The sequence below is a fragment of the Podarcis bocagei genome, assembly GCF_964188305.1.
Source record: "Podarcis bocagei genome assembly, chromosome: 12".
NCBI classification, from domain to species: domain Eukaryota; kingdom Metazoa; phylum Chordata; class Lepidosauria; order Squamata; family Lacertidae; genus Podarcis; species Podarcis bocagei.
The window spans coordinates 7,518,313-7,542,759 of record NC_138137.1 but is presented as its reverse complement, the minus strand read 5'-3'; the positions used below and the strand labels follow the sequence as shown (position 1 = coordinate 7,542,759).

General features: G+C 42.8%; 1 protein-coding gene and 1 long non-coding RNA gene across 3 annotated transcripts in view; one reads left to right on the top strand and one right to left on the bottom strand.

The window, feature by feature from the left end:
• Positions 1 to 24,447, top strand: part of BMPER (BMP binding endothelial regulator) — a 176,313-nt gene that overhangs the window by 86,540 nt on the left and 65,326 nt on the right. For both annotated transcript variants that reach the window (XM_081165156.1, XM_081165157.1), the window contains exons 7-11: positions 464 to 563; positions 7,323 to 7,432; positions 8,978 to 9,118; positions 12,174 to 12,278; positions 22,428 to 22,473. In XM_081165156.1, the coding sequence (XP_081021282.1) occupies positions 464 to 563; positions 7,323 to 7,432; positions 8,978 to 9,118; positions 12,174 to 12,278; positions 22,428 to 22,473 (502 nt within the window). The remainder of the gene's footprint in view (positions 1 to 463; positions 564 to 7,322; positions 7,433 to 8,977; positions 9,119 to 12,173; positions 12,279 to 22,427; positions 22,474 to 24,447) is intronic.
• Positions 1 to 24,447, bottom strand: part of LOC308570422 — a 204,522-nt gene that overhangs the window by 131,071 nt on the left and 49,004 nt on the right. The gene's annotated exons all lie outside the window — the stretch shown is intronic.

Below are 24,447 nucleotides of genomic sequence, written 5' to 3'. Positions count from 1 at the left end.
GGAAATAAATATGGTAAATGGACAAAAGTACAAAGATTCACAAAATGTTTAGGGGTATATGTACCCCTGTGTCCCCCCCAGAAAAAAGCACTGGATGCTGCTATCATAGGCATTGTGAGTTTAGGACAGAGAGAAGGGGGGGGAGAAAGAAGTGGGGAATAACGATATTTCATTCTTTTGCATAGTACATATGCACAGTTTCTGTATCAGTGTCAGGTGGACTCCCAGCACCCATAACAAACCAAATTCCCCAGGATTATTTGTGCTTCATATGGTGTGGATGTTACAATATGCTGAAATGCATTGCATAAGATTTGGCCTATGAAGTGTTTGTATAGGTGAGAATCTTATCTTTCCTGCTGGATACGTTAGCATTTAATTAAAGTGTGTTTAGAGAAGTGTGGCTCAGGCTGCACTGTGTTCTTCAGCTGTGCGTTCTCTAACTGACCCTATTTTCTTTTAGGGTGGCAGGACACAGTGCGTACAGGAAGTGTGCCCCATTCTTTCATGTCCCCAGCATCTCAGTCATACTCCATCCGGACAGTGTTGCCCAAAATGTTTGGGTGAGTGGTTGTTTAAACAGGCATATTGCATGTACTCTGTACGTTTTCTTTCAGACAACTCACAGACACTCGAGGAAGCTTATGCATAGTTATAAAGCACAGAACATTTTTGAAAGAGAACAATTGCATCAAATAAATGGAATATAGTTAGAAAATTATATCTTTTACAATGGTGTTATTGTGATTATTTTCATTTCCCCCCTGTTTTTCTTTATCGGGAATTAGGCCAAATCTTGGCCACTTAAATTTGGCTTTCTATAGATGTCAGATGTACTATTTACTTTGGAGAATAAATGTGATTTTCGGAACTGGATCTGGAAGATTATTATGTACATCTGTTTTTGCTCTCACCAAATGAGAGCAATGCTGTATGGTATTTTATTTATTTATTAAGACCATCTTAAAACCACCCTTCACCCAATGATCACAGGGCGGGTTAAAATAATATTTAAAAGAGGCAACAACTATCCAATGATTAGAGCAGATAAAACTGTAATACACATGAAAATGTTTTGCAGAAACAGACTAACATCCAGATGCAACATTAGCAAAGTTGTGGTTTGCTTGGTTGTTTTTTTTACAGTCAGGTGGTATATAAATTGTATGAGATAAATAAATAAAACAGTCGTACCTCCGGGTGGGTTGGGGAAGATGTTCCATAATCAGCGTGTCACTACTCAGAAGGCGCTGTCTCATATCACCACCCAGTGTTTAGAAATTCAGGTGGTGAGAAAAAAAGGGCTTCCCTTCCAGACGGAAGAATCTGGTGAGGCTGCTGCAGGGACACATTTATTCACATCCCTGGTCCCACGTTGTTTAAGGTCAACACTGGCACCTTAAATCAGGGGTCAGCAACCCATGGACCGGATGCAGCCCACGAAGACCGTTTTACCAGCCCACGAGCCACCCGCAAACCGAGCCACCCACTTGGCAAGTCCCCCACACGCTGCACTAAACCAGAGCAGTGCGGCACGGGGACTCACTGAGTGGCGCCAGAAATGGTGTCTGTGCACGCACAGATACCAAAAATGGCATCTGCGCGTGTCCAGACACCGGAAATCGTGGCACGATTTCTGGTGTCTGGGCATGCGCAGAAGCAATTTCCGGCATTGCGCTGCGCCAGTCCGGCCCACAGACAATCTCCGTGGGAGTGATCCAGCCCATGGCCGTAAACCTTGCTGACCCCTGGCTTAAATTCTGCCTGGAAGCAAATAGGGAGCCATTAAGAACTTTAAAGATCAGTAAAAGGTAAAGGTAAAGGGACCCCTGAACATTAGGTCCAGTCGTGACCGACTCTGGGGTTGTGGCGCTCATCTCACTTTATTGGCTGAGGAAGCCGGCGTACAGCTTCCGGGTCATGTGGCCAGCATGACTAAGCCACTTCTGGTGAACCAGAGCAGCGCATGGAAACGCCGTTTACCTTCCCGCTGGAGTGGTACCTATTTATCTACTTGCACTTTGATGTGCTTTCAAACTGCTAGGTTGGCAGGAGCAGGGACCGAGCAACGGGAGCTCACCCCGTCACGGGGATTCGAACCGCTGGCCTTCTGATCAGCAAGTCCTAGGCTCTGTGGTTTAACCCACAGCGCCGCCCGCATCCCTAAAGATCAGTATATGATCCCTAATAGCTACTCCAGTGAACATTTTAGTTGCAGCCTTCTGTACTAATGATTATTTCTGGACCATCTTTCAGTAAAGCCTCTTGCAGAGAGTACCAGTGGCGTAGCGTGGGGGGTGCAGGGGGGCCGGCCGCACCGGGCGCAACATCTGGGGGTTAGGGTTAGGGGGCGCTAATCCACGGGTTAGGGGGCACAAATTACTTGCCTTGCCCCGGGTGCTGACAACCCACGCTACGCCACTAGAGAGTACATTACAATAATATAAATAGGAGGCTGCCAAGGTGAGAGAAACTGTGGCTAGGCCACCAAATCCATGAATGACTGCAGCTGGAGAACGATCTGAGGCTAGAAAGACGCAGTCTGTGCCACTTAGGCTCCCGAGATGGAGTGACAAAGTTGGAGCAGGGGTACACATCTGTTTATTTATTTAGTTATTTAATTTATTAAACCACAAATGAGTACACAACCATTATTATAATAGTAACCAATACACAAAACCAACTGGAGGCGACGAATTCTTTCCTTGCATTCAAAAATGGTATATAGAGTGAGGGTTGGGGTCAGTTAAATAGTTCTGCTAGCAAGAGGCAGAGCAATGGCTCCTGCTAGCGCAACAGGGCTTCCTCCCCTCTCCTCTGCTATGTGACCCCTGCCCCCCGAACAGCGTGTGGCAAGAGGAAGAGGAGGTTGTTCCGTCAGAAAAGCAGATATGCTTGTGCTGCTAGAACATTTGTTTTAGTGTGATATTGAATTCTTCCCTGGATATGTGAAATCAGCTGGCTGCTGTGGAGACTAGATGATCCATGGGATCCCTTCCAACTCTGTGATTATATCATTATTCCAATAAGGATCTCCACAACTTGCATGGGGGGAAGCATATCAGCTCATTTGGTTAGGGCATAGTGCTGATATCGCCAAGGTTGCAGGTTTGATCCCCATATGGGACAGTTGCATATTTGTGCATTGCATGGGGTTGTACTAGATAATCCTCAGGGTCCCTTCCAACCCTACAATTCTGTGATTCTACGTGCTAATGGTAATTTACATCCTGTGTGCTAGTTAGACTCTTCCAATATTGCAGCTGTACTTCCAGGAACGTACAGCTAACCCCATTGAGAAAAGGCTGTCTACCCAGTTCCCTGATCCAAGAACTACCAACCCACAGCTCTTCCATCTTGTTGGGATCAGCCTCAGTTTGTTGGCCCTTATCCAGACCACTACTGTCCCCATCCAACACCTGCAAGACATCCATGTGGCTCCTGTGATAATGAGAAATAGAGTCCTTGACACCAGCATATGGCTGATGCCACTCCCCAAACCCAGTAGCAGTGTTCCAGCACTACTCCAGAGGAGCATCTCTTGAACTGGGCCAGGCGTTGCCTACATGGCATCTTCCAGGTGTTGTAATACAGCTCCCATTATCTCTGACTATTGGCAGTGATTTGCTGGGGATGATGAAAGTTGTAGGCCTAGTGGTAGCATCTTGTTAGCTGCTGCTGAACTGGCGGTGCATGTGCTCTAGGTGGCAAAATGGCTTGCTTCTAGATGTACCTGCAGTATAAAAGGGAGATGGAATGATATAGCTGGCTTTTGGGAGGATACGACAATGCAAGAGGCTTTGTTAGTGAACAAGCTAGATAACTCATTTATTGTTTCCAGCCTCGCCAGACCAATATAATGTGCTTTCATGCAATGCACGGCAATGCAAAGGATGTGTTGTCCCATATGGGATTTCTGAACATCTTGAACTGATTTTCATAGGACAGTCTTGGCGTTGACTGGGATTTTTCATATCCTGCAAGACTTGGCTGGCATGCCATAAAAGTTGTACTGAATTATCTTCTGGGCTGGTGCACATCATCACTTAGTGATTACTGCTTTCTAACTCAAAACATTACATCAAGGAGATTGTTCTGCAGGATGTACAGAGCCGTTTTTAAAGACGTGTGCTTGTTGTAAGAATTGGCAATATCATTGCAGGTGGGGATTATTCAAACGTCTGTTCACAGTAGATGAGATTTGTTAAAGGCACACTGACTCCAAACCAAAATGTGACAAATATACTATAAACCAGACTCTGACATGGCACTTGTCTTATACCAAGCACACAGACTCAAGTGCTGAAATATATTAGCTTCAGCATGAATATAAGTGCTGTAATATACATATAAGAACTTTGCACATCCAGGGTTGTCTCCATTCTCTTCAGTGTTGAAGAATGTTCCATGGCACCGAAAATGAGAGGGCCTCTTTTCCCAAGAAGCTCTGAGTGGTCTGTCAAAGCTCCATGGGATGTGTTGTTGATTCTAAAAGATGTAGTTTTAAGTGAGAGGGTTCCCTAACCTTTTAGTCCATGATAGCATACCTAAAAGTCTAATTGGATGTGAACCCTCAGCTTCTCAGACCAAACCCCTTCAATTTTTCACGTGAACACCTCAAAACAATATTTAGCATGAGTTTTATTCTAGCACCGCCATCTTCTCTTCTCTTTGCTTCTCTTCTCATGTGGCCAAGAGAGGACCAACTAGGAGATGCCTGCCTACTCTGCAACATCTGGGTTTCATTAGGAGTTGGCTCAGAGAACAGTCTGCAGTCAGGAAAAAGGAAGCACAGAGTTAATGGGATTTGCTGCCACAAGATGTGGTGACTGCCACCAGTTGAGATGGATTTGAAAGTGGATTAGAAAAAATGGAGGATGAAGCTATCAGTGGGCACTAGTCATAATGGCTGGACACTGCCTCCAAATTCGGAGGCAGTGAGCCTCTGGATACCAATTGCTGGTTAACAACTGTGGAGAAGGACTAATGCCCTCAAGTTCTGCCTCTGGCCTTCCCAGAAACATTTGGTTGGCCACTGAGATGGGCTTTTGGTCTAATCCAACAGGAATCTTCTTCTTCTAGCTCCTTGTGGAAGATCCTTTCCACCTTCCTCAGACTTTGCCTCCAGATTCTTAGAAGAGTGGCAAGTGTTCCTGACCCCAGAGATTTTTCATACTGCAGCCAATTCTCTTTTCCATTCCAATGCAATAGAGCAGATGTGTTTGTGGGCTTGTGTGAGGCAGATGAAATCTGGAAAACAGGTGTGAGGGAGAACAAGTTTTGAGGTGGCAAGCAAATGTGTCTCCTCTCAATTGTTTCCAGATATTGCATACATAGTTATATCAAAATCCTCTCCAACACATCTGCTGTGTTGTGATGGTTCTGTTACAAGACAACCTGTAAAGGCTATTGGCCTGTTGTGTTAGGTTAGTACTGCTATCCAAACCCTTAACAATCTTTACAACAACCCCTCCAATAATTAGGTCCGAGTAATCATTCACCCAGGAATTATATGATTTTATTCATAATCCTAATAGAGGGTTGAATCCAGACTTTCCATCATGTGCAGAGTAGACCCATAGGTATAAATGGGGCTTAAGTCATGACCGATTTAAATCCTACTGGTATCAGTATGTCTGCTTTAAGCATGACAAAATCATAGAGTCCAGAGTGAGCTCTTAATGTTGAAATGAAACTTTTGAAAGCAAAAATACTTATTGGTACAGTATAGTTGTGCATGCTAATCGTCTCTAGAAAGCCCAGGCATTTAAAAGTTTATTTCCAGGTACAGTACTGTAGTTTATTAGCACTGGTGTAGTCACTTTGCTTCCTTCCCTCAAGCTGTAAAATGGGGATAAATCTACAATACAATATTGTCTGTATCTGTCTGTACTTCAATACTGAAATAGCAGTGCTTGTCCAAAATGGTGACAAGTATGAGGGCAATCAGAAATAAGGGACTCAAGGGTTGTCCTGTATGACCTTAGAATTTTACGTCTTTGTGAAACAAAACAAAATTCTTAGTAAAGAGCATAGAAGCACATTTTAAAGTTAGGCCAAGCCATAAAACATGGGCTTTGTTTGTATAAAACCCAGGTCCAGTTCTTGGCTTTTCCTAAACTAAGGCAACTCCATTGTTGCAATACATTTTTTTGTTTTGTTTTTATGGGATATTAATTGTACATTTGTAGAAATCGTTATATTGCATTTAGTGTTTGTAGAGATGTTTTTAATTGTTTTTAGAATTTGTGGGGGGTTTGTACTTTATCTAATTTTTTATCTTGTTGTACACTGCTTCCTTTGGTTGCAGGCTGTGAAGCAGTCCATAAATGTGTTAGTTAGTCAATTAATTAAAGTGAGACCTGCAACGAAATGTTGCAGTGTATAGTGTTCCTGTCCTAAATATTCCATTCCACTAACCCTCCCTTCTGGTTTCCCATATTCATCCTCAAATGTCAGTTTGGGGTCCCCACATTAGCTGCCCCCCCCCCATATAAATAAATTGTGCTGCTTTAAAGCTTGTGGTTTCACCGAGCTTATTGATGTCTCTTTCTTGTGGGTGGTACCATTTTGGCCACATGAGGACTGGTACCCAGATAATTGAGTTTACTATTATTTTTCAAAGAGCTCTCTGGCAGCAGGGCTAGGGAAACCCTCTGCCTGACCCTCAGAAGTGGCACTGGCCATGGGCTAGATGGATCAATAGTCTTATGTGATTATTATTCATCCATACATTTATTTATTTATTTAAACTTATTAGTCCCTTGTCACCTGAAGGTCTCCAAGTGACCCAGCAAAGGAAAATATACAGTACATAATACCATAGGGAGGAAGAGGGGGAATCATCTAATACATTAATATTTGATATGACATCGGTGGAAAAATACATACCAGCCATGTAAATAGTAGTAAACAATATTAACAATACTCAAATAATAAACAGAGCAATACTCTGACCTGCTAATTAGAAAATGAACAAAAATTCAGTTCCCTCTATTCCAAAAATCATTCACATCGACCCGACAATTTTCCCCATTGAACCTAGAAGTCTAGTGTCAAGGCAAGCTGTTACAAATAAGTAGTTTAGAATCCCTCCACTGCACACGTTTTATAGAGATTTGCCATCGTCCTATCTTTGCCTCAGGTAATCAGTAATTTCTTCAAAACAGTATAAAAAAGGATAAAAAACAAATCCTGTATAAATGGATTAAAACAGAACAATCCAGTCAATAATAGTTTGCAGATGAGCAATAGCTATCTTTGTTGATGATGCAGCAGCTCCCTTTAAATCACATTCTTTTTCCTGTGTTTGTATTTCCCAGGGCAGAGGAAAGTGTTTGATCTCCCATTTGGAAGCTGCCTCTTTCACAGCGATGTTTATGACAATGGAGCCTCTTTTGCATACGACAATTGTACTAAGTGTACCTGCAGGGTGAGTTGGTAGTAAACCCTTCTTCATGTCATTTTCATGGTACAGCAGTGATACCTTTATAGTTTGGGGGCTACAGTGCTTGCTCCCGTTGACTTTCAGATGCATCTCTTAGTAAAGTAACACCATCTGAGGCCCTTCTTCTTGTGCCTCCTCTGTGAGAAGCCCGGAAGGTGGCAACAGGAGAACGGGCTCCCCATTTGTGCAATGCTCTTCCCAAGGAGACTCACCTGGTGGCTTTGTTATATATCTTTAGGCACCAGGCAAAAGTATTCCTCTTCTCCCAAGCCTTTGACTAATTAAACCATTTTGGCCATTTAAACTGGGTGTGGGGTGTGGGGTACTGTTTTTGTTTGTTACTATGTTATGTATTTTTGTGTTCTTATGTAAATCACTCTGTGATCCTCAGATGAAGGGTGGTATAGAAATTGTGTGTGTGTGTGTGTGTACACCCTTGTGCAAATTAATTGAAACAACTAATGTAGTTTATTGTACAAAGCTCACATATGCGTACATTAGTAACGGATATGACCTCCGCTATTTTAAAGCAGCATTTGAACATGGTTTGGCATGGAGTCTACTAGTTTTGAACAGTCACTGTTGATTTTCGGATCCCTGTACCACACTTGAATCAGTTCCTGAATGAGCTTCTCCATAGTCGTACAGTCTACAGCACAGAGGCGACTTTTGCAAATACAGTGGTACCACTGGTTACAAACGCTTCTGGTTACGAACGCTTCAGGTTACGAGCTCCGCTAACCTGGAAGTAGCTGCTCCTGGTTGCGAACTTTGCCCCAGGATGTGAATAGAAATTGTGTGCTGGAGGGGCGCTCACAGCGGGATGCTCCATTAGCGAAAGCGCACCTCAGGATAAGAACGGTTTCAGCTTAAGAACGGACCTCTGGAACGAATTAAGTTCGTAACCAGAGGTACCACTGTAGCCCACAAATTCTCAATGGGATTTACGCCCGGGGAATTCCCTGGCCAATCAGGTACCGGTATTTGCTGCTCTGTCATGAATTTCTTCACCACTTTCAATGTGTGACAGGGGACTAGGTCCTGCTGCAATATCCCAGTACCATCAGGATACCTCTTTTCCAGCTCTGGAATAACTCTTTCGTAGACCATCAGTATATTGTGGCGAGCGCATCATTCCTTCTATTGGTTGCAGGCTTCCGACACCATAATGATCAACTGACTTTTTTTGTTTGTTTTGAGTACAGGATTACGAGTAAGATAGAAAACATGCTTTGTTTCAATTAATTTGTGCAAGGTTGTGTGTGTGTGTGTGTGTGTGTGTGTGTGTGTATGGGGTAGGGACAGCCTGAAAGGTTCAATGTTCCTAGCCATTGTCCTTGTCTCAGTCCCCATGCATATTACATCTGTGTAGATATTCTTACTGTGTTACTGTAGCTTCCATTGTCTCCATGAGCGGCATCAGTTTAGCAACCACTTCATGTATCCAGTAGTCACTAATTGAGGAGCAAATGTTATCCTCTTCATCCTCTTATCTGCAACCTCTCTCTCTTCCTTCCTCTTTCTATGTAGGATTCCACTGTGGTGTGTAAGAAGAAATGCTCACCTCCTGGAGATTGCATTAAAGGCAAAGAGCAGTGCTGCAAGGAGTGTGTCTCATACATGTCCCCAGAGAAAACAAAAGTGTGCAAGTTTGGCAACAAGATCTTCCGGGTAAATGCCTTTTTTAAAAAAAGAAACTGCCCCATGCTGGTATCATTGCAACACTTGAGTAATCATCAGGTTGCAATGAATCCAGAGCAGTGGTTTTATCTTTTAGTAGTGCAGAGAGGCTCCCACACAAGGAATTAAAATAAAACAGAAAAAAGATTAGCTTTCTGCAGTCTGGTAAACTGACTCCTTTCTGCCTAGGCAGAAAGCCGTGCTGCTTCCCTGTGCTATAAAATGCATTATAATGATGTGATTCAGTTTCCTTAGCACATCCCGATAGCTATAATAAAGGTACCACATTTTTCGCTCTATAAGACACACCAGACCACAAGACGCACCCAGTTTTTGGAGGAGGAAAACAAGAAAAAAAATATTCTGAATCTCAGAAGCCAGAACAGCAAGAGGGATCGCTGTGCAGTGAAAGCAGCAATCCCTCTTGCTGTTCTGGCTTCTGGGATAGCTGCGCAGCCTGCATTCGCTCCATAAGACGGACACACATTTCCCCTTACTTTTTAGGAGGGAAAAAGTGAGTCTTATAGAGCAAAAAATACAGTATTTCTCTGTGGCCTGTAGAGAGCATGGCTGAATAGACAAAGCCAAAATGGAACCTCTCCTCCCACCCGCAGGTGAGCCAATAGGAGCTGAATTCACCTTTTTGGATATAAAGTACACAGCTATAGATACATGCAGTGCTTCATGAGTTGGGAAGGCATGCGGTATTAATCTACTCCTGCCCTCTACCCAGGGTCATTGGGGATTCCCTCCCAAAACACTTCCCATATTATTGGGTGCCTGCTTGTTTTTTCATTCCATGCAGAATTTCTCTCCCCCCCCCCCTTGTTGGAACTGATTTCTGACACTGTGTTGACCATCTGTGTGTTGAGAGATCCAGGGATCAGATGAAAAGTTAAATCCCTTATGCACATAGTATTTACTCAGCCAATGCTGCTTTTCATTAATTTGCATTCCCCCCTACACACATTGCACAAAGCTGCACTGTACGTAGGTCCTGGAAACCTTGTTTATAGTCAATTGAAAGGAACTACTCTTCATTCATTCAGTTGGTGCTTACACACAGAAAAATTGTGCCACCAGCCAATTGTCTCTTTCTTACATGCATTCTTTCTTACACACACACACACACACACACACACACGCAAGACTCCTTGTGATTATCATATTGACTTGTACTCAAAAGAGCTACTTCACGTGCATACAAAGGATTGATTTTTTTCTTTAAACCCAAGTACCTAAGCCATACACTGCTTTTGAAACACACCTCAGTTTCAAAATAGGCATTTGAAGTCTGGGGTTTGGTAGGACTGCTGTTCCAGAAACCCATGTCTAAAAACCACTTCCAGGTGCAGAAAATTCAGATCTTGGGATCCAGACTAGTATTCCACAGAACAAAGTATCAGAATTATAACAGCAGACAATGACTGTCCAGCCTCTTACAGTGGCATAGTCAATGTGTACAATCATTCTTATTTCCTAAGGCTGCACTCATACATTCACTTTCTAGGGAGAGAGTCCCATGGAGCATAATGAGACTTATTTCTAAGTAAATATGTATAGGGTTGAACTATTATACAGTTAGTTGTCTCTGTTTCTTGTAGTTCCATAGACATTGTGTTTTGTGGAAAATAGGCTTTATTTTGTTTTGCCTTTAATACTTTCTTTGGTCTGTTAAGATCTGTTAATAATTTTTTTCCCCATATGTCCACTACTTCTTGGTTTATTGCCTCAGTTTTCAAAACTGGGATTATAAACTGAACAATCTGAGGGGGATCATTTTAAAGCCAAGAAAGGCATTGTAAAGTTCAGAAAAGTGTAAAATCGGATTATTTTCTGATCCACACGTTAGTCTAAAGAGTGCAGATCAGGTCAGCTCACATCAGAATTCACATAAATTGAATTCCTCAAGTGTCTCTCTTCTTCATATTATTAAAATATTATGTAGAGTAGCAGAGGGAGAAAAATGACTCATGGGAAATTGTTGACTGGGAAATGGTCTTCTGAAAGCCACAAATAAAGTGAATGAGTACTTTGCAAGAGAACTTGTGAAATTCCAGAGGACTGTGCCCTGTGTCAGGTACTCGGTCATTATCTTGAGACAGATTACCCACAGTGCACCCTGCTCTCACCTGTGGCTCATAGAAGCTGTCAGCATTTGATAATAAATAAATAAATGGGTTCCTCACATTTTTATTGTGTTCTGCATCACACTGATCCACAGCACACATCTTTTCTCTCTGTTACTACCTGCCCCACCTTCATTTCCTTCCAATAAATCGAAGGCTTCTGTAAATTGGATAGAAAAGGAACAGTGGCTGGACCTCTGATGGGTAAAATAATGCTTTAAGAACTGCATTTGGCCCAAGCAGTCCATAAGGAAGGAAGCCAGGGCATTTCTGAAGCAGCACTTTGGAGTCACAGAGCTCTGTACCTGCTAGAATTTTTGGGTAATTTTTGTTCTCTATCTGTTATAAGCATTTTCAGATGTTTAGTGGATCAGATGTCTGCCTTTGCACTGTAAGTAATCCAAATCTGAATTCAGTATTAAGTACATTCCTGGGCTGAAGGAGAACGATGCCACATCTGGGAATAAATTTTCGTTGTCCTGACATCTTTATCAAATACTTTCACGCACGGTAACTTAAACATGCCAATCACAGTGGCTATGTTGAATCAAATTTTTATAATTATGTCATCCCAAATGAGATGTTCATGATACTGTGTGCTCACAACTCGAATGTTTTTCAGGAGGAAAGGCAACTAATCAGGATGTTGCTAGAAAATTCTGACACGTCTTCATTAAGCGTACAGTAAAACTCCTCTATCTGGAAGGATCAGAGTGAAAAACCATCCCTGATGAGCTTCCATCCTTAATCCAACTGGGTGGAGATGGACATCTCAGAAGTGATTTAGACTAAACAATGACATAACTCCCCAACAGGGAGAGTGCTGCTTTTTCCTTGTATAACAGGATGATGCATTACTGGAACTGCTTCCTTCTGCTGCCCCAGCTGATGGCTGTATCATGTTCTCCCTCCTGCAGGATGGAGAGATGTGGTCCTCCGTTAACTGCACCATCTGTGCTTGTGTGAAAGGCAAGACTGAGTGTCGCAAGAAACAGTGCATTCCAGTCAGCAGCTGCCCTCATGTGAGTGTGTGTCCTTTTCCTCCTGTTTATAAATTGATAGAGCTTTTCAGTAGAAAACTTTGGCAGGCTTGGTTTACGCAGACTTGGGAAAAGGAGAACCAGAATGAGACTCCAAGTCCTGGGGCAGAGTGAAATATTCAGGACAGGACAGCACGTTTCCCCGTTTCTTCTGCTCTGCTCCAGACATTTCTTTCTGATTCACTGACTTCTAATCCTAGTTTTACATCAACTAGTGCCCTCTCGCTTTACTTGCCTTCATTGGGTGTCTTGTGCCATAGGCATGGTGATTTGCTTAATAAGTATCTGTTTAAAATGTTTGGAGCTGGCTAAATTTACTTACTTGGAAGTATGCCTTAGTATTTCAGTGGAATTTGCTGGCATGCAAGTGTGCTAAGGATTTCAGTGTACGTTGCTAAGCTGCTCCTACAGGTGAGTGTAGGTAAAGAAAGCGGTAAATACATTTGCATAGTCTTTATATAGGGTTAGTAGACAAATTTGGCGTTGCTGTTGACTGTCCCACAGACTGATGTCCTCAGATTTGCATTCATCTGTGTTTGCAAGGAGAAAGTAGCACATTGGGAGCCAGCGTGGTGTAGTGGTTAAGAGCGGTAGACTCGTAATCTGGTGAATCGGGTTCGATTCCCCGCTCCTCCACATGCAACTGCTGGGTGACCTTGGGCTAGTCACACTTCTCTGAAGTCTCTCAGCCCCACTCACCTCACAGAGTGTTTGTTGTGGGGGAGGAAGGGAAAGGAGAATGTTAGCTGCTTTGAGACTCCTTCAGGTAGTGATAAAGCGGGATATCAAATCCAAACTCTTCTTCTTCTTCATTTGCCCACAGTTGTGTGGCAAATGCTGATACTGTATAAAATATCATTAGAACACTTCCACAAACAAAACAGCAAAAACGTAATTCAGTGCTGCCTGCAGTTGCTTCCTTCTGTTAAAGAGATTTCTTGAGAGATTTTAGAGAGTTTTAGAGATCCCAGAGCTGCAGCAACTATCTGCAGATGTGTACGTGTGAGTTTCAGGATACCTCTACTCTGTGAAGATGAGCAAGTGTGAGCCTAAGCACATTTGTACACTGAGAATGTGGTACTTAACTATGGTCTTGCCATGTAGATGTTACTGAAGCAGGGTAATGAAATCCCTGTTTCTGAAAAACAGGGTAATGAAATCCCTGTTTCTGAAAAACTTCAGAAACATCTCAAAAGCACCTTACCTGGTACCCCTCCCAGAGGGAATTACAAAAGGGAAAGTATATTACTTTGTACCTCTAACACTCTTGGGAACTCTGTTATACTTCAGTGTCCACGGTTATCTGCTTGTGTCTCATGTATCTTATTCTCTGCTCAAGAAAGCGAGGCGTGGTCTTACAAAAAATAATGGATAGGCCGTTTCACAGTATTTTCAGAGAGAGTTCTTTAGAGCCATGAATCATAAAAGCATCATGTCATCAGCCATAATGGACTTCATCATCTGAAGTAGCCTCATATTACTTCCCAACAACAAAAAAATCACTTCCTGTTGATTTTGAGTTAAGGCTGATTAAGTAATCTAATACTAATCTTTATGTTTTGAGAGATGGGGGATGAAGCTATAACATTACATTTGAATGCATTTCATGAATGGGGAAAAAATGAAAATGAGAAGCTAATTTTATGCAGAATCAGTTGGCACTGTGGTTCATAATGAATGTGTTACTAGTAATTTCACAATGCACACCCCAATGATAATGTTCATTGTACAAGGCAGTTTGGGACACTGTGTTTTGCTGTCATGCTACCCTGGTCCTGTCGATTCACCAGAATTGTTAAAATTAAGTTATTATTATTACTGTATTTTTCGCCCTATAGGACGCACTTTTTCCCCTCCAAAAATGAAGGGGAAATCTGTGTGCATCCTATGGGGCGAATACAGGCTTTCGCTGAAGCTTCCCCTCTCGCTCTCCAGGCTTCAGGAAGCTATCAGCAAGCCTGGGGAGACTGCGGGAGTTCCCCCAGGGCTCCCCACGCTGCGGATAGCAACTTGCCGCCTGGCGTGCGAGGCGCCCTGAAGCAGAGCGCCCCTCGTGCTGGGCAGACATCCGCAGCGTGGGGAGCCCTGCGGGAACTCCCACAGGGCTCCCCACGCTGCGGATAGCAGCCTGCCGCCCGGTGCGCAGGGTGCCCTGAAGCAGAGCGCCCCTCGCGCAGGGCAGAAATAGGCCAGCCCCACAAGCTCGGGGGACAGCAGGGAGGCGGAGCGCCGCCATACCGCTGTTCCCCGACCTGGTTTTGGGGGGGAAATAAAGGGATTTCCCCCCTTTATTTCCCCCCCCAAAAATTAGGTGCATCCTATGGGACGGAGCGTCCTATGGGACGAAAAATACGGTATTTATTAAATTTATAAAATTAAAAGTTGGCAAGTCTTCATTGTTCTAGACAGGTTTCCTAGGGAAAACTGAAATGGGTATTTGGGGGATGTCAAGCTACCTGCTTGCCTGTTTGGTAGCAATGTGACTGTGTAGTGTTAACAATTGGGACCTTCACCAATAGAAAACATTGCAGTGTGGATTGCTCCTCTTCAAAGACCCAGCCAGCCAACCATACTCTCTTGCACGATACAGTGGTGCCCCACAAGACGAATGCCTCGCAAGACGAAAAACTCGCTAGACGAAAGAGTTTTCCGTTTTTTGAGTCGTTCCGCAAGACAAATTTCCCTATGGGCTTGCTTCGCAAGACGAAACGTCTTGCGAGTTCTTGCGAGTTTGTTTCCTTTTTCTTAAAGCCGCTAAGCCGCTAATAGCCGCTAAGTCGCTAATAGCCGTGCTTCGCAAGACGAAAAAACCGCAAGACGAAGAGACTCGCGGAACGGATTAATTTCGTCTTGCGAGGCACCACTGTACTCCATTCTATCTGCCCTCCCCTCTGATTTTCTAGACTTTCTTGATGATGATCCCTTTTGTGCACGGATGGTGCTATTTTGGCTACATACAGAGCACTGAAAATGATGATAGCTCCATTAACTTTGCTGAGATTTTTCTTTAAAAATGTTGAGAAACAACACATGTCTGTTAATATGTCTCCTAATTTTGGTACAGCCTGTAATTTTTCTGAGTACCCCACCCCCTTTTTCCTGGATTAATAATGACTCGATTCTAAATTAGAGCAAGTAGGCCTTCTGTATCCCGATGATGGTTGTGGAGAAGGGCCTTGGTAGAGTGGCAGACCACATGCCTTGCATGTAGACAGTTTCAAGCTCAATACCTGGAATCTCCAATTAGAAATGGAACATCCTCTGTCTGAAACCCAGAGAACTGCTGCCATTCTGTGTAAGAAATACTCACACATTGCAAGGCAGCTTCCAATGTTCATTGGGCCATTGGATGCACTGGTGTCCACAGGACTTTGAGCCCGTTGTCTGTATAGGGGCCCAACTCTGCTCTGTGCTATTTTAGTAGCTAGAGTCAGGGGTCATCCAGTATACATGCCGGAAAGGGGGAGTGTGCATGGAGCACTTGGAAACTCCCTCTTGTGCAAGATGAACAGAAGTCCCCCCCAGGCCTAGACTGCTGTGCTTCTTCCTTTTTGGACTCTGTGGGGAAGGCATGACCCATGTTAGGAGAGGTACAGCAAAAGTGGAAGTCCCTAGGGTTATGGGCCCAGTAATTTGATATCTGAAGGACCTGCTAGAAGGCCGAGCCATTTCAGCCTCTTTCTGGACCCACTCTGGATAACCAGGCTGGTAGCCAGATGTCTGATACGGACCTCAAAACAGGTCACCAAAATCCTATCCACCTAAACATTAGGAAGATTCCGCCTAAACATTAGGAAGAACTTCCTGACAGTAAGAGCTGTTCGACAGTGGAATTTGCTGCCAAGGAGTGTGGTGGAGTCTCCTTCTTTGGAGGTCTTTAAGCAGAGGCTTGACAACCATATGTCAGGAGTTCTCTGATGGTGTTTCCTGCTTGGCAGGGGGTTGGACTCAATGGCCCTTGTGGTCTCTTCCAACTCTATGATTCTATGATTCTATCCATCGTCCTTTGCATTCAGCAGCAACTCAAGGCTTAGTTTGTGTTGTATGACAATCTTTGGAGAGATTTATTCTGTGGATACATTTTGAGCCTACGAATTTGGGCTTCGGATTTACTCTGGGGCCTGTGTCCCATGCCTAATGTGGACAGTATTGAATTTTTTCGTACACATCTGCTATTCTTACAAACAGAAAGAAAAGTTGCTGGTCGTACTCCAGTGCCAAATGAGGTACAAAACAACAGCAGCTGCTGCTGTTGCACAATGGAACACCACCACCACCAAGAAAGAAAGAAAGAAATCCTAATTAGTTCTGTTTTTTCAAAGAATACGAAAAATAAAAGGATAGTGCTTGATATAAAACTGAAACTCTCATAAAACGAGGGAAGAATAAAATATCCAACAAAATTCATAGATTCTCAAATGTGGTCTTCTTATAAATATTCATGGGCAAAATTGGAATTGCATCTCACAGGCCGCTCCTAAGGGAGCCGTCAGTGCTAACGAACTCTAGCAGCACATGTTAGTAATAATGGGCTTCCTTATTCGACAAGACAAAAACAGACTCCTGTGCCAGCATGGTGGCTCAGGTAACCAGCCATAGCAGGTTGGCTGGCATACCCTAATTTTGCTTGAATTCCTTCCACTTCCAGCTTCCTTGATGGCTGCAGCCCTTTTATGAAAACACTGAGGTAAGACTATCCAGTGCAACGGAGAGGCATTTTTTCAGCTACGAACCTCCCAGCCGTGCTAGTCTAGTTTGCCCAGTTAAAACCTTCCCCTGCGGATACGGTGATTGGAGGGGGGGGGAGTGCATTGTAGCACACCCGTTAAAAGGACATGAAGGTGATTTATTACAACAGGTGCTTTATACTGAAGGAAGCAACTCTGCAAAATGACAGCACCTTGGCTGCTTTTCTTGGGCACCAGAGTTGGTGTCAGCATTATGTAGTCCTCCTTATATTCCTACTTTTATAATAGCTTTCCCATCGTCTGCTTTTCCTTCAGGGTGGTGTCTCCACAACAAACTTGCGGAGTAAGTTGGGCTGAGAGAGCGGATGACTTAAGATCCAAGGTCACCAGACTTTATGGTTGAGTTGTGATAAGACCAGCCCTCTAGCTGCTATATCACAGTGGCTTTGAAGGCAGGTTTTTAATACGAAGGGTTTCAAAATCAAGGCTCAGTCCTGGAAAATAAATAACATGGTAATGTAGAAGGATGTGCTTATGAGCATGTGCAGAATGTATTTCATCCTGACAACAGCACACTAGAGGTGATTACAGTGATGTGCTGTGTGCTAAGCTGGTCATCTTACAAGTGAAGAGGAGAATTTGCCAGTATTTGATTAGAAATCCATGGAGGGAGGTGGATAATTAAAATATTCTGCACCACTTAGAAGAACAACACAAGGATGGCCAAGGGGTTATGTGCTTAGGTGCAAAGGTAAGGCTTCCAGTCAGAGATCAGCCTGGCATATCTTAGTGCTGTATTTGACCTTTAACAGCTTTTGCTACTTGGGACCTTGATGCTTGAAAGATCGTCTCTTCCCATACCTGTTCCTTGAGGTCAGCATCCGACGCCCTTTCTGCAAGTGCCTCTGCCAAATCAGGCATCATGGTGGATGACTGTGTGGGAATAGTCCCCCTCAGTGAGGTCCACCTGCTGCCAATTGTAATAATGTCTTTTCAGCACCAGGCAAATATTTCTCTGTTCCTCCAGGCTTTTTAATTTAAGTGGTGGTTTAGGGCAGTTTTAGCTCTGTGAATTTTTATTGCTCTGCTTTGTGTTTTTAATTGATTTAATACCGAGGGGATATGTTCCTCTACTCAAAGAGTGGTCTTTTTGATACTATAATTATGTTTTATTTGATACATTTTATAGTAGTTTTATTGTAATTGGGTTTTTTATTTAAAACAAGGTTCTTTTCCATCTTGTATGCTATCCACAAAACTTCTGTTATAGGGCAGCCCATCTAAAGTGTGTGTGTGTAAAGAAATTGTCCCATCTAAGGAAATTGGGAGTGACTGGAACATCGCTGCATTTCCAGGTTCAATTCCTAACATCTCCAGTTGACAGGATCAGACAGTAGCTACAAAGAGAGAAAGATCTCTTTCTTTCTTTCTTTCTTTCTTTCTTTCTTTCTTTCTTTCTTTCTTTCTTTCTTTCTTTCTCTCTCTCTCTCTCTCTCTCTCTCTCTCTCTCTCTCTCTCTCTCTCTCCTGCAGATGCCTCCTTCATGTGCCACATAAACCATAGTTAATGGCTAACCCTGGTTGTGTCCTTCTGGATTGCTTCATTCCTTCCCACTTGTGCGTGGAGAAAAGAGATCATGCTCTCTGGCTTAGTATTATGCCCAAATCAAGGGTTCTGTTTTGTGTAAAAGTAAAGGGACCCCTGACCATTAGGTCCAGTCGTGGCCGACTCTGGGGTTGCGGCGCTCATCTCGCTTTATTGGTCGAGGGAGCCGGCATACAGCTTCCGGGTCATGTGGCCAGCATGACTAAGCCACTTCTGGCGAACCAGAGCAGCGCACGGAAATGTCGTTTACCTTCCCCGCCGGAGCAGTACCTATTTATCTACTTGCACTTTGATGTGCTTTTGAACTGCTAGGTTGGCAGGAGCAGGGACCGAGCAATGGGAGCTCACCCTGTCACTGGGATTCGAACTGCCAGCCTTCTGATCAGCAAGTCCTAGGCTCTGTGGTTTGTATAGTTCTCAGCAAACCACAATATATAGCCAGTGGTTGTTCTTGACTTACTGATGATGACTTGTTGGAGCAAAACAAATTGCAACCTCGGGTTTGCACAGCCATCCAGCCACCAAAGGTTGACTTCTTAATTAGACTCATAGGCTGGGATCCAAAGATCAGCACAACTGCCGGTAGTTCCATGCACCCAGAGGGGCTTTGGCCTTTTGTTGCTTAAGCCACATGGTGAATCACTTATAAAACCAAGGTAGCTTTGAGAAGCCTTTTTAGGTATGGCGTAAGGAGCCTGCTTTATAAAGAAAAAAAGTCAAAAATCCCACTGGACCTGCCCAAGCCCCTGGAGATACACAAAGGAGCTCTTTGAATCTTCTCCGTTCAAGCTAATTCCAATGAAATTAATTAAGCTACTTTTTTAATAAAGATTTTTACTGGAGCTTAAAAAACAAAAAACCACCATACCACATGTGTAGTTTTTTTTTTTTTTATTTTAGCCACTGCTACTCCTGCCAGAAGTTGTTACAAAGGTCTGGCCTCTTCAGCATATCAAATAAAGAACTGAGCCTTGTCTTTATTCAAAACGCAGGAATAATTTACAGATTCAGATGAGATTAAAATGGCATTTGACTCTCCACTAAGCCAGGAGTACAGGAAAACGTCTTCTATCCTCAAAACACACACCGAAACTGCAAGCAAACTACCTTGCCCAGAATTCTTTGAGGGGGGAAATGTGCTTCAAATTTGCTTTAAAGGTATAGTGTGTTCACAGCCTCTGGTGATGGAGTTAGGTTCTCCCCCCCCCCCTTCTGGATTAGACTCTAAAACATCAGTTTTTAAAAGACATTATAGGCAAATTGGATCCAGGAAGTGACTTAGCTTCAATTAAGGTGGTCAAGTTCCATCTGTTTCACTATAAGCACTGACACAGAATCCAGACCACACAAAAAGAAATGATACAACTCACGTTTGTTAGTTTTCTAAAAAATAAAAAGCGAAGGAAATGCTCATGAGGCTTCCATTCAACAATTGGAAGCAATTGCTACAATTTTTTTTTCTACAACAGGGGAGATTGTTACCATTCAAAAATGGCTGCCTGAAACAGTCCCCTGTGCTTGCAGAAATTGGCTGGTGACCCCATGTGGCAAAATACCTGCATTAAAAAGTCTTAATACGTGTCTGAGTGAGTCTCCCTCTCGCTCTATGATCTTTCCCCTCTTCCCCCAATATTCTAACCACCAAACTTCAATACCCCCCATTGTTCTTTAGACCTCCCCACACTTCTTTTGCGACTTCCAAATTCTGCCAACTCTCCATGGCCTTTCTTATTGTAGTTCAAATTTCAACCTGTCAGCGTTGGATCATGGCGCAATTTCCAATTTCCACCCTTTGCTCTATTTTTACCTGCAAGCATAAGGCACGCAACACTCCACATAGCCTTACAGCTAGAGCTTTGATTGTGGAAAAAGCTTTGTTTATATCACACCATCTTGACCAGGCCTTCACTACTGTTCTTCTATAGGTATTCTTCTATAGGTATCACAAAGCACTGACCCACTATATTAAGAATGTGCAAGCCAGCTCCAAACAGACTTTCTTTACCTGCTACTTTCTTCAACACGCTTGAAGTGCTCCATAGACCTCAAGACACCTTCAACCTGTCCTGACTTTGTGGCGGCTGGAGGAAGTTCTGGAACATTGCTGCTATTGCTGCTAATTTCACTTCTTTTAAGTGACAATCATGGAGTATGTTTTAGATAAGCACCAATAGTCAATGTGCCTCTTTGGGCTGTCTGTCTTTCCCTTTACCATTTTTCTTTGCAAAAGTGTTTAACTTTGCTTTTCTTCTGTGTTACCTTGAAACCTGTGTAAATTGTTCACTAGTTGAGTGCTGAATGCTAAAGAAACATGTGTCAATGCAACTAATATGCCCCTAATATGTATGGTATATAATAATCTGAATATACTTCATTGAGTATTTTTGAATTATTATTATTTTCAATACTAACCAGGTTTACTTTTGCTTCTACTACCCCAATATGGGAGCCACTATAGTCTTAGCTGATATTTATATATATGAGTATGACGTTAACTGACATGAAAACAATAGAACCATAGAATTGTAGATTTCGAAATGAAAATGAGTATCATCTAGTGTACACCCCCCAACAGTGCAGGGATAGACATGACCTTTTAGAAAGCAAAAAATAAATAAATTGTGTTTTTAAATTGGATAGTGTAATTTGTGAATTTGGGCCCATTGTGCCAAAAATCAGATGAAGTCACACCAAATTCATGTTTTGGTCTGTCAGCTTGATTCGGAGTGGCACTTGGCATCCAAATGTCGGCCAGGACCCCCACCTTGGGAACCCTTGTCCTGAGTTTGGTAATAATATCTTGAGTGGCAGTTGAACCTTTGGGTGAGGTCATGCCAAAGTTACATTTCAGTCTGCCATCTTGATTCAAAATGGCTCCTGTAGTTTCAACAACAACAAAAAACCACACCACCCCAACTTGAGAACCTTCGCTTTGAGTTTGGCAATGATATCTCGAAAGGAGGCTGAATCTGTGTCAAGAAATGTGTGAAGTCGTGCCAAAGTGATCTTTCAGTCTTCCTTCTTGATCCAGAATGGCACCCGGCAACCAAACCGACAAAGTCTGCCACCCCCATCTCAGGAAATCTTGTGCTGGGTTTGGCAACAATATATTGAAGGAGAAACAAACCTACGCCAAAATATGGGTATAGTCACACCACAGCCACATTTTCATCTTGATTCAAAATGGTCCTAGCACCCAAACATCAACCCTCTCCAACAAACAAATGGACAAACAAATTGCTTTCCAAAATATATAGTAGATTGGTTGCAGATTTGTATACAGATACATAGCTGCAGAAGGAAAGTTTTGAATGGCTTTCCACCTGCCTTATGAAGCAGAAGTCAAGGTACCAAGTTCCCTGCTTTCCACATTTTTCTATACAGTGGTGCCTCGCAAGACGAAAAGAATCCGTTCTGTGATTCTCTTCGTCTAGCGGTTTTTTCGTCTTGCGAAGCAAGCCCATTGACGGATTAGCGGATTAGCGCTATTAGCTCTATTAGCGGCTTTTAGCGTCTTATCTGCTGATCGGATCAGCTGATAAGCGGCTTAGCGGCTTAGAAAAAGGGGGGATCAGCTGATAAGCGGCTTAGCGGCTTAGAAAAAGGGGGGAAGGGGGGAAAAACCGCAGGAACTCGCAAGACATTTTCGTCTTGCGAAGCAAGCCCATAGGAGATTCGTTTTGCGAAGCACCTCCAAAACGGAAAACTCTTTCGTCTGGCGGGTTTTCCATCTTGCGAGGCATTTGTCTTGCGGGGCACCACTGTACTTTCAAAAGGTAACCATTACTCCAAATGTGTTCCCCCCACATTAAATATTGTTTATATTTATCCCATTTAGGGAAAGATCCTCAACCGAAAAGGATGCTGTCCCATTTGCACTGAAAGTGAGTAAGTTCATTCTTCACATTTTTTCAACGAGTTTTTGAACTCTTCACACACAACTGCTATCTTGAGTGTTACATTTGCCATTATTGGGAGATTCTTGCCTAGCCTATTGAGCCAGAGGTTGACACCAGTTCCTTGGTTTCACAGCTACCGTAGCCAGATAATTAGCAAGTAGTCTGCTTTCTCACAAAAGACAACCCTTGACAACAAGCCCAGACGCTGAAGAAATAGTCTGGAACTAGGAGTCAATAACTCTAACTTCTTGGATTGGGGTTTGATGTTTCAAAATATTCCTGGGGAAATGAGAGAGACCCAGGTTCATTTGCGAAGGTGTGAATGTATATTATTGGAAAGGGCAATAGTCTACTTTATCCAAAGAAAGCAAGTGCTAAATGCTAAGTCTCTCCAACGTGATTTATAAGGCAGCACGGAGGTACAATTTAAAGGCTGGTAAAAACAAAATATGGTGTATGGGAAATATGTTGGAGTACAGAAGAATATACAAAAGAGAAAAGGAAAAGGGAACAGCCCATAAACATCGAAAAGGGAAGAATTCCTTGGACACCACCCTGGAAATAGGTTATGATTGACAGTGGCTTGAATTACTGCAGGTGAATATTTCTAAAAATATTCACCCGGACTATCCTTTCAATCACAGCTAGTCCATTAATTGGACATAGATTTAAACAGTGTACAGTGCAATTTATCATTGCAAAATAACAGAATGATAATGAGAGAAACTCCACTGAATGATTTTCCACATAATTTAATGCAGCTTGCAGTTTTCCTGGGCTATAATGAAAATATTTATAGATGAAAAGTCAGTGGGATTAAACACTGAGTATAGGAGTTGCTCTTTCTGAAATATTTTAACTGAATTTTGAAAGAACTATGTTTTAAATCTTGGTGGTATGTAATTTTGGTTGAATTAAAAACAATTAACTTAAATTGTTGCATGATGCTCCCTGGTGTATTATATAAACAAGAGCCCTGAGCATGTGAGAAACCAGAGGCAATGTGCCTTTACCACCAAGCAGTGGGCACATCATTGTAAAATAACACCAGAGATATGCCAAGTGGTGCAGTCGCTTCATTAGGAACAAATTGTACTTGTAGCTGTGGGAAAGTGACTCATCTGAGGCGTTGGGAAATAAAATGGACCGCCTTGTGTTTCTGTGCTGATGCCCACTGAAATCACTACAAGCTTTTCCAGTGACAGTGGGAGGGTTCAAAACACAAAAGCCAACTTTACCACTGAGTTTTTATCTAACGGAATGGTGAAGACTCTCCTTCTCCTTATTCTTGGAAGTCAGCAAGGCCTGACAAGGTGCCAAAATAAAATGGCCTTTCCAGAATGGTGGGTTGCCTCTCTCTGTAGAAGCCTTGTGGTTCGGGGCAGTAGCACTTGGAATAACAACAAGGAGATATAATGTTTTATGCAGGTTATGCCTTCAGGCAAGGTGGGTGAATAGGAAGTTGGATCCTAAACAAAACAGATCCTAAAGAAAATGGGTCCCTTGACCTATGGCACACAACTAACAACTACAGCCAGTGGATCCCACCAAAAACAAAAAAAAATACTATGTTGACTATTATTATTATTAGTAGTAGTAGTTATTATTATTATTCAGTTTTCTTTTCCATCTAAGTTTTAGTGGCCTAGTAGCAGATACCTCTAATAACCTTGTGCCTCACAAGGAGAATTAAGAAGGACATGTTTCCCTTGCCTCTCTCCCAACAGAAATCATCACACAGGGCAACCAGAGCAGTATCTGTGCCAAAACTGGGGCTAAACCCCAATTGAAATGAATCTTCACCCAATAAACATGTAAATTGCAGATGAGCAAAACATATATGTGTCTTTAAATTCTGGATACATGTTCCTGGGGGCCTTGGCCATTCCAGACATGCATACATGGATGTTTAAAGATACTTGTACAACTGTATAAGTTATTCCTGGCATTGCAAGTGCA